Source organism: Mizuhopecten yessoensis, unplaced genomic scaffold (assembly GCF_002113885.1).
Source record: "Mizuhopecten yessoensis strain PY_sf001 unplaced genomic scaffold, ASM211388v2 scaffold8409, whole genome shotgun sequence".
Lineage (NCBI taxonomy): Eukaryota > Metazoa > Mollusca > Bivalvia > Pectinida > Pectinidae > Mizuhopecten > Mizuhopecten yessoensis.
This window is the reverse complement of record NW_018407533.1, coordinates 44,565-54,805: the sequence shown is the minus strand read 5'-3', so window position 1 is coordinate 54,805 and position 10,241 is coordinate 44,565. Positions and strand designations below refer to the sequence as shown.

The 10,241-nt window shown below is 35.6% G+C and overlaps 2 protein-coding genes across 2 annotated transcripts in view; both read left to right on the top strand.

Moving 5' to 3' along the window:
- The first annotated feature begins 2,230 nt into the window (after positions 1-2,230).
- On the top strand, positions 2,231-7,932 carry LOC110455905. Its single transcript, XM_021506335.1, has 2 exons — positions 2,231-2,304; positions 5,769-7,932. The coding sequence occupies exons 1-2, from the start codon at positions 2,250-2,252 to the stop codon at positions 6,023-6,025; spliced, it is 312 nt and encodes a 103-aa protein (XP_021362010.1). The 5' UTR covers positions 2,231-2,249; the 3' UTR covers positions 6,026-7,932.
- LOC110455906 overlaps positions 7,358-10,241 on the top strand; it is a 24,997-nt gene continuing 22,113 nt past the window's right edge. The window contains exon 1 of the mRNA XM_021506336.1: positions 7,358-7,374. Within this exon, the coding sequence (XP_021362011.1) occupies positions 7,358-7,374 (17 nt within the window). The remainder of the gene's footprint in view (positions 7,375-10,241) is intronic.

Genomic DNA, 10,241 nt, shown 5'->3' with positions numbered 1-10,241 from the left:
CCAAAAGGCCCAGGGTACTGAAATTGGGCCTGTAGCATGCTGGGATGAAGGATTACCATGTTAGTTCAAATGAATGACCTTGATCCACTTTCAACCTAATGTCCTTGTTCGACAATCAAGGTCAGAGGCGTCATATGTTTAAATCTTTTGATAGGTTCTTATGAAATCTTAAGATTACAAGTGTTAGATTAATAACAGGTGAGCGATACAGGCCCATTGGGCCTCTTGTTACATTGTATTTCATGTATCAAGTTTTATTTTTGGATGTGCAGCCTTTGGGCTGCCATTCTATAGGCCTTGTGCATGCAAGAAAAACCAAATAACTGCCTTTATTTTCTTGTTGTTGAGTTATCTATCCTCTAAAATCTGACAAAATGTTCTTTATAAACAACCAGAACAATATGATACAGTTTAATAAATGCTATTTATTAACTGTATAGGTATGCAGTGTTATCATGACCAACATTGTTGTATATGTCTTATAAATCAGCATACACATGTTTATACACATAACAGAAGAAATAAACAATACACAAATATATACATTTCATGATCATCTACATTTAAGGTTTGGCCTTGGGGGCTATATCATACTACACATATATAAGCTATGGAAATCTCACGGATTACTGACGTTATCATACCAGGAGTGAACTTTCACCCCTTGTCCCAGGATTACTGCCAATATATCCCCCATGGAGCGAAACGGTCGCCCCTGGTTCCAACGGCTGGATGATATTTCCCATTATAAAAAAACGGACCCCAATGAGAGGATATTTCTGACAAACCTGGATCCAGACATGATGAGTAGCTCATATACCTGGATCCCATGAGAGGATATCGGATCAGGAAATTCCTGGGTCCGCATGATATCTAGATCTAATTTTCTGGATATAGATCCCATGAGAGGATATTTCCTGAATCCTGGATCGGACACATGGGCCCCGTTAGCCAATGTTGTACCAATCCCAAATGTTCAAAGTGGGTCTGCGAAAAATTCATGCAGAACTGTGTGCGAAATATGTTCCTGATTTAAAGATGTTTTTTTAATTTTAATAACAACCTCCAATCATCAAAACAGCCATTCGTGTTTACAATTGGTGTAACTAATTCATATTAAAGGCCTCTATTTTACAATTGGGGTAACTAATTCATATTAAAGGCCTCTGTTTTACAATTGGTATAACTAATTCATATTAAAGGCCTCTATTTTACAATTGGTGTAACTAATTCATATTAAAGGCATCTATTTTACAATTGGTGTAACTAATTCATATTAAAGGCCTCTATTTTACAATTGGTGTAACTAATTCATATTAAAGGCCTCTATTTTACACTGCTCGATGCAGATGAATACAATGCTTTAGCTTTTGTCAGAACCATGTGCTCGCTTTAGGTCAAGTCGTAGCTTCGTAATTCTCAGACGAGGGCTCTCACTGTCGGTAGCTAACACAGCCATTGGCTCTTTTCGTTATTGAATCGGGTACTAGCTTGAAAAATAGAAGATAACCTGAAACTAAATCCCAAAGATGCAAGTCTACATTGGCCAAACTGTCAGATCATTTTGTTGAAACACTGCATCAGACAAATTTACGTGTTTACTATATCAAATCTTTTTTAGTCCCGAAGCATGCCTTACTACATCAGGTATTTGTTGTATATCGAAAGAATATATTGCTTTTGAAACACTGTGCCAATTTTAGGCCTTTGGTCTAGTTGCCTTTGCTATCGCGATCACTTCATGGCAGCACGACTTAGATGTTGCTTTTCCGGCAACAGCAGCGACAGTGTCAATATTACGTTTTTGTGTTTTAGTTAGTATCTCTGAAAGTATAAGTGCTACACCACCCAAACTTGGACCATAGATGCATCTTAGGTAGTACATCTCAACCCATGCATCAAATGCTGGATGCGGCCTACCTTTCATGGTCCATTGACTTTGTCAGCATCTCCATCAACATTAAGTTTTCGCATTTAAGTTAGTTTTTCTGAAAGTGTAAGTGCTATACCACCCAAATTTGGACCATAGATGCATCTTAGGTAATACATCGCAACCCACGCATCAAATGTAAAATCTCAAAATGATGTTTGTTTAGATTCAAATGAGTACAAACATTCAACATGAAATTTTCTCAAAGGTATATGTTAATGGCTCCTCAGTCAAAAAAGTAATAAAAAACTTTTTTTTTTTTATCTTTCTATGATGTTTTTATTTGAATTTCAGATTGATGACTCCCATTGAGATCCTCATGGCTGTAACTCTGCCAGGTTATGGTACCGAGACATGCTTCATTAGTCAGCAAGGTAAACAACATTTATAGATTATTACACTAGTGTGAAACAGACATGCTTCATTAGTCAGCAAGGTAAACAACATCAATAATTTATTGTATTACACTAGTGAAAAACAGACATACTTCATTAGTCAGCAAGGTAAACAACATTGATCATTTATAGTATTACGCTAGTGTGAAACAGACATGCTTCATTAGTCAGCAAGGTAAACAACATTTAAAAATTATATTGACAATTTATAGTATTACACTAGTGTGAAACAGACACACTTCATTGGTCAGCAAGGTAAACAACATTGATCATTTATAGTACAGTATTACACTAGTGTGAAACAGACACGCTTCTATGGTCATCAAGGTAAACAACATTGATCATTTATAGTACAGTATTACACTAGTGTGAAACAGACACGCTTCATTGGTCATCAAGATAAACAACATCAATAACTTAAAGTATTACACTAGTGTGAAACAGACACGCTTCATTGGTCATCAAGGTAAACAACATCGATCATTTATAGTATTACACTAGTGTGAAATAGACACGCTTCATTGGTCATCAAGGTAAACAACATTGACAATTTATAGTATTACACTAGTGTGAAACAGACACGCTTCATTGGTCATCAAGGTAAACAACATTGATCATTTATAGTACAGTATTACACTAGTGTGAAACAGATACGCTTCATTGGTCATCAAGGTAAACAACATTGATCATTTATAGTACAGTATTACACTAGTGTGAAACAGACACGCTTCATTGGTCATCAAGGTAAACAACATTGATCATATATAGTATTACACTAGTGTGAAACAGATACACTTCATTGGTCATCAAGGTAAACAACATTGATCATTTATAGTACAGTATTACACTAGTGTGAAACAGATACGCTTCATTGGTCATCAAGGTAAACAACATTGATCATTTATAGTACAGTATTACACTAGTGTGAAACAGATACGCTTCATTGGTCATCAAGGTAAACAACATTGATCATTTATAGTACAGTATTACACTAGTGTGAAACAGATACGCTTCATTGGTCATCAAGGTAAACAACATTGATCATTTATAGTACAGTATTACACTAGTGTGAAACAGATACGCTTCATTGGTCATCAAGGTAAACAACATTGATCATTTATAGTACAGTATTACACTAGTGTGAAACAGATACGCTTCATTGGTCATCAAGGTAAACAACATTGATCATTTATAGTACAGTATTACACTAGTGTGAAACAGATACGCTTCATTGGTCATCAAGGTAAACAACATTGATCATTTATAGTACAGTATTACACTAGTGTGAAACAGATACGCTTCATTGGTCATCAAGGTAAACAACATTGATCATTTATAGTACAGTATTACACTAGTGTGAAACAGACACGCTTCATTGGTCATCAAGGTAAACAACATTGATCATATATAGTATTACACTAGTGTGAAACAGATACACTTCATTGGTCATCAAGGTAAACAACATTGATCATTTATAGTACAGTATTACACTAGTGTGAAACAGATACGCTTCATTGGTCATCAAGGTAAACAACATTGATCATTTATAGTACAGTATTACACTAGTGTGAAACAGATACGCTTCATTGGTCATCAAGGTAAACAACATTGATCATTTATAGTACAGTATTACACTAGTGTGAAACAGATACGCTTCATTGGTCATCAAGGTAAACAACATTGATCATTTATAGTACAGTATTACACTAGTGTGAAACAGATACGCTTCATTGGTCATCAAGGTAAACAACATTGATCATTTATAGTACAGTATTACACTAGTGTGAAACAGATACGCTTCATTGGTCATCAAGGTAAACAACATTGATCATTTATAGTACAGTATTACACTAGTGTGAAACAGACACGCTTCATTGGTCATCAAGGTAAACAACATTGATCATATATAGTATTACACTAGTGTGAAACAGATGCATTTCATTGGTCATCAAGGTAAACAACATTGATCATTTATAGTACAGTATTACACTAGTGTGAAACAGATACGCTTCATTGGTCATCAAGGTAAACAACATTGATCATTTATAGTACAGTATTACACTAGTGTGAAACAGACACGCTTCATTGGTGAGTATGGAGATTTGGATATCTATATGCTGTCAGCATTGACCCAAGGGATCAGCCCTAAGGTTTTATCTACCATACTTGTTTCATTGAGAATTTTTGCTATGATTGCTTCAATATCCAGGTTAGCCACATGGCCTCGGACCACAATTACATACCCGTCAACCCTGGATATACTGAAAGAGGGTGATGACCATCTTTTGAAAATAAAAAAGTGGGTCATAGCATGCGACGCCTTTTTTTGCAGCAAATATAAGAAAAGTAGATTTTAAATTAAAACTTTAATATTTAAATGATGTAAAAGTTACATTCTACATTCATTGAACTGTGCTTCCAGCAGATCTAGCTGATCCTCATCCACAATACCAAATTCAATGCTGAAAAATAAAAAGATTTGTCAACAACACAACTTGTAAAATTATTTCATAATAGCATATATGATACTGTGTTTTTACAGGCATTTTTTATGTCAATTAAAATGGTCCTGACAATAAGATGTCGCATTCTACTCATATAAAATACCATTTTGTTTCTGTCAATAAAAATGGTCATGACAATAGGAAATTGCACCCTACTCATATAAAATATTAGTTTTATACGAGTAGGGTTTGAATTCTTATCGTCAGGATCATTTTGATTGACAGAAACAAATCATCAAATGCCTGTGCGTGTTTTTGAATGTTTTAACATCGTTTTTAGCACCAGGTCCAACTGAAATATGCAATTTACAAAGAGAGCAGAATGCAGGGTTGGGTCCATGACTGCTGGAGTTTATCCACTATAACTCATTTTCATGTGCACAATTATCTTTTCTTTTGGCATTTCCTGTCGTAGAACTTACAAATCCCGACAATGACTTCTTCCTTCAAGAAGACATAACGTTACCTTAAAAATATGATCTGTACTACATAAATACAATTGTATAAACAACTCAATTATTCGTTAAAACACCTCACTAATTACTTCAGTAACAACAGTCTTTATATTAACATTTGTATAAACAACTCACTGCAGGCCTCAGACCACAATTAATTTTACTATATGTTACTACCAAAGGATAAATGAAATTAAAATATTTTAAAACTTTGCGCAAGGTCTGGTTCCTATTTGTGATCTGAGGCCATACAGGCCCTGGCCTATTGGCCTCTTGTAGGACATTTGTATTACCCTAGTGCTGAACTGGGACATGCTACATTAGTCAGCAAGGTAAACTACAGTATAACACCTGTATGAAACAGAGACACGTTACTTCAATATAGTCATCAAGGTAAATATATATAAACATTTATTTATTACATAACAGTTTACCACATTAGTTGACAGGAAATTGATAAAGTTGTTTGTTTTATCTGTGGTAGGTGGGGTGCTGTTTGGATGGAGTCATTGCAAGGAGACAGCAGAAGTCTACAGGGAACATGTGTTCCAGGTGGACTATGATGCTAGGCTAAGGGGCATGCTACCCTTCCTCGGCTATGGGCCACGCTCATTTTTACCAGTGTACTTACCAGGTGACTCAGACATACAGGCTAAACATCCAGGCCACGGACAGGCAGGGTGGTACGTGTTCATGAGGGACGGACACGAGGGTATCATAGGGATCAAACTGTTCTGTTAATGTCACAGACACTGGAAAGTAGGGACACTTCAAAGCCATATTCCTGTGTATACACCTGGCAATTTTTATCTACTTTCAGGCCATTACATATCAATGGTGGATCTGTAGCTTGTAGTGATCGAGGTTTGTGGATGATAAAAAGCCGCAAAATTCTTTACCACATCAAAGTTTGACAGTGGCCTCCCCTTGCCACTACAGATCCAGAAATTCACAGAAATGCATACAAATTTAAATAAAAAATACAAAAGGTTTGTCCGGACAACTTCTTCTAAAGTTATGGATTGATTTCAACGAAACTTTCCAGATATGATAACTACCACCTGAAGTTGTGCATCCAGGTATTATTTTTTCATTCTGGCCCTTATTTACTAAGTTTTGGCCCTTTGTGGAAAAAATCCTGAAACATTGTCTCGGACAACTCCTCCTAAAGTTATACTGATCAATTTCAACAAAACTTTCCAGATATGATACATACCACCTGAAGTTGTGCATCCAGGTATTATTTTTTCATTCTGTCCCTTTTTTACAAAGTTATGGCCCTTTGTTGAAAAATCCTTGTCCAGACAACTACTCCAAAACTATAGGGCCAATTTCAACGAAACTTTTAAGAAAAGATAACTATCACCTGAAATTGTGCATCCAGGTATTATTCTTTTCATTCTGACCCTTTTTACAGAGTTATTGCCCTTTGTTGAAAAATGCTTGCCCGCACAACTTCTCCAAAACTACTGGACCAATGTCAATGACAGTTTTCGGATATGATAGGTATTATTTTTTCAATTTGACCCTTTTTTATGGAGTTAGGGCCTTTTGTTGAAAAATCCTTGTCCTGACAACTTCTCCTGATCTACTGGGTAAAATTTCAAAAAATATATGGCAACTGACCCTTTGCGTAGTGCATCCAAGTAATACTTTTTTATTCTAACCCTTTTAAAAGGAGTTATGGCCCTTTGTTTAAATTTCTGGGTCGATTTCAAAGAAATTTACAGATATGGTAATTACCCCTGATGTCGTACATCAGGGTAGTATCTTTTCATTTCGATCCATTTGGAGTGCAGAATACAAGAATTAAAGGTCACTTTTACCTATGTTTTGACCTTTACTTTTGAAAATGTTTTTCTGGGGTATATCTTCTATACTATTTCACCTGGTATATCCAGATTTGGTGTAGAAGGACATATTGGGATGGTGGAGTGCAGAATGCAAGAATTAGGTCACTGTTACCTATGTTTTGACCTTTGACCTTTACTTTTGAAAATGTTTTTTCTAGGGTATATCTTCTATACTATTTCACCTGGTATATCCAGAATTGGTGTACAAGGACATATTGGGATGACGGAGGGTGGAGTGTAAGAATTAGGTCACTGTTACCTATGATTTGACCTTTGACCCTTACTTTTGAAAATGTTTTTCTGGGGTATATCTTCTATACTATTTCACCTGGAATATCCAGATTTGGTGTAGAAGGTCACCTTGGGATGGTGGAGTGCAAGGAGTAGGTCAATATGACCTCACTGTGATCTATGTTTCCTGACATAAGTATACTGTTTGTTAAATATAGAAATCATTACCAATGGGAGACTATGGATTGTTATAATGAAATAAACTATTTAAAATTATCTCCAAATATTACACCAGTAAAATCAATCAATTGAACAGAAGAATCCATCTAACGTGGTAAAGGAGATATGCCATTTCTTGACGTTAGTAAATTTTATTTGAAGTGATACACAAATAATTTCTCTTCAATTGTTCGTGGCCATCATTGGAGACCATGAAGCATTAATAATAGGTGACACCCTTCATCCTGTATTTTCTGCAGTTTTATTTGTAGGTGGCCGTTATTCATTAAGCATCATTGTGATATTTTTTTATTACTTATTTAAAAATACATGCATTTTTGTAAGCTGAATATTTTGTATATTATCAAAAAAATAGACTGTACATGAACTTATCAATAAAATAATGGTACATGCAATAATTCTGTTGATTATTATTATCACAAACAAGCTTAAGCTGTGCCATATGCCTTGTACTGGGCCAGAGAAGACATCCTTCAGGCAAGTATTTCATGTCACTTTCAGGGTACAACCAAAGATGTGATGGAGAACTATCATTACAGGTTCATTTAGTAGTTTGACCCCTGTGATTTTCACAGGTCACCACATTATTATAGGCCAAGGTAAATAAAGGTCTGGTTTACACAGATTACCACATTATTACAGGCCAAGGTAGATACATGTCTGGTTTACACAGATTACCACATTATTACAGGCCATGGTAGATAAATGTCTGGTTTACACAGGTTACCACAACATTACAGGCCAATGTAGATAAATGTCTGGTTTACACAGATTACCACATTATTACAGGCCGAGAAATAAATGTCTGGTTTACACAGGTAACCACAACATTACAGGCCAAGGTAAATAAATGTCTGGTTTACACAGATTACCACAACATTACAGGCAAATTAAGGTAGATAAATGTCTGGTTTACACAGGTTACCTCAACATTACAGGCCAATGTAGATAAATGTCTGGTTTACACAGATTGCCACATTCTTACAGGCCATGGTAGATAAATAGCTGGTTTACACAGGTTACCACATTCTTACAGGCCATGGTAGATAAATAGCTGGTTTACACAGGTTACCACATTCTTACAGGCCATGGTAGATAAATAGCTGGTTTACACAGGTTACCACATTCTTACAGGCCATGGTAGATAAATAGCTGGTTTACACAGGTTACCACATTCTTACAGGCCATGGTAGATAAATATCTGGTTTACAAAGGTTGCCACATTCTTACAGGCCATGGTAGATAAATAGCTGGTTTACACAGGTTACCACATTCTTACAGGCCATGGTAGATAAATAGCTGGTTTACACAGGTTACCACATTCTTACAGGCCATGGTAGATAAATATCTGGTTTACAAAGGTTGCCACATTCTTACAGGCCATGGTAGATAAATATCTGGTTTACAAAGGTTGCCACATTCTTACAGGCCATGGTAGATAAATAGCTGGTTTACACAGGTTACCACATTCTTACAGGCCATGGTAGATAAATATCTGGTTTACAAAGGTTGCCACATTCTTACAGGCCATGGTAGATAAATATCTGGTTTACAAAGGTTGCCACATTCTTACAGGCCATGGTAGATAAATATCTGGTTTACAAAGGTTGCCACATTCTTACAGGCCATGGTAGATAAATAGCTGGTTTACACAGGTTACCACATTCTTACAGGCCATGGTAGATAAATATCTGGTTTACAAAGGTTGCCACATTCTTACAGGCCATGGTAGATAAATATCTGGTTTACACAGGTTACCACATTCTTACAGGCCATGGTAGATAAATAGCTGGTTTACACAGGTTACCACATTCTTACAGGCCATGGTAGATAAATAGCTGGTTTACACAGGTTACCACATTCTTACAGGCCATGGTAGATAAATAGCTGGTTTACACAGGTTACCACATTCTTACAGGCCATGGTAGATAAATAGCTGGTTTACACAGGTTACCACATTCTTACAGGCCATGGTAGATAAATATCTGGTTTACAAAGGTTGCCACATTCTTACAGGCCATGGTAGATAAATATCTGGTTTACAAAGGTTGCCACATTCTTACAGGCCATGGTAGATAAATATCTGGTTTACACAGGTTCCCACATTATTACAGGCCAAGGTAGATAAATGTCTGGTTTACACAGATTACCACATTATTACAGGCCAAGGTAGATACATGTCTAGTTTACACAGATTACCCCATTATGACAGGCCAAGGTAGATAATAATAATAATAATAATAATAATAAATTCTTTTATTTAGACAGGGTAACATATTTAGATTTTCATCTACATGTAGTTTACAATATGGCCCTGTAAAACACATTATATATACATACATAAAACAACAGCACATCAAGCATACAGAGACATATGACATACAATAAAATTGAAAAAGTAGTTAAATAGTACAATACATTATTAAGACAACCTATTATATTGTATCACTAAATATCACAGAATTGCATTTAGAACATTAGAAAATATCACAGCGTATTACAAGACAATACATACATATATTTATCACAGGGTAATGTAAGGATTATCTCTGGAAATTATATTAAACAGAAACATAGGGATAATTTCAAATATTGTACTTTAAAATATACATATAGTATATACCATATAGTAC

What these genes read in the sequence shown, in the direction of transcription:
- LOC110455905 (XM_021506335.1), top strand. Translation starts at nt 2,250, where the DNA reads ATGGCTGTAACTCTGCCAGGTTATGGTACCGAGACATGCTTCATTAGT. An exon ending in ATGCTTCATTAGTCAGCAAG is followed by an intron (nt 2,305 to 5,768) that starts GTAAACAACATT and finishes TATCTGTGGTAG; the next exon opens with GTGGGGTGCTGTTTGGATGG.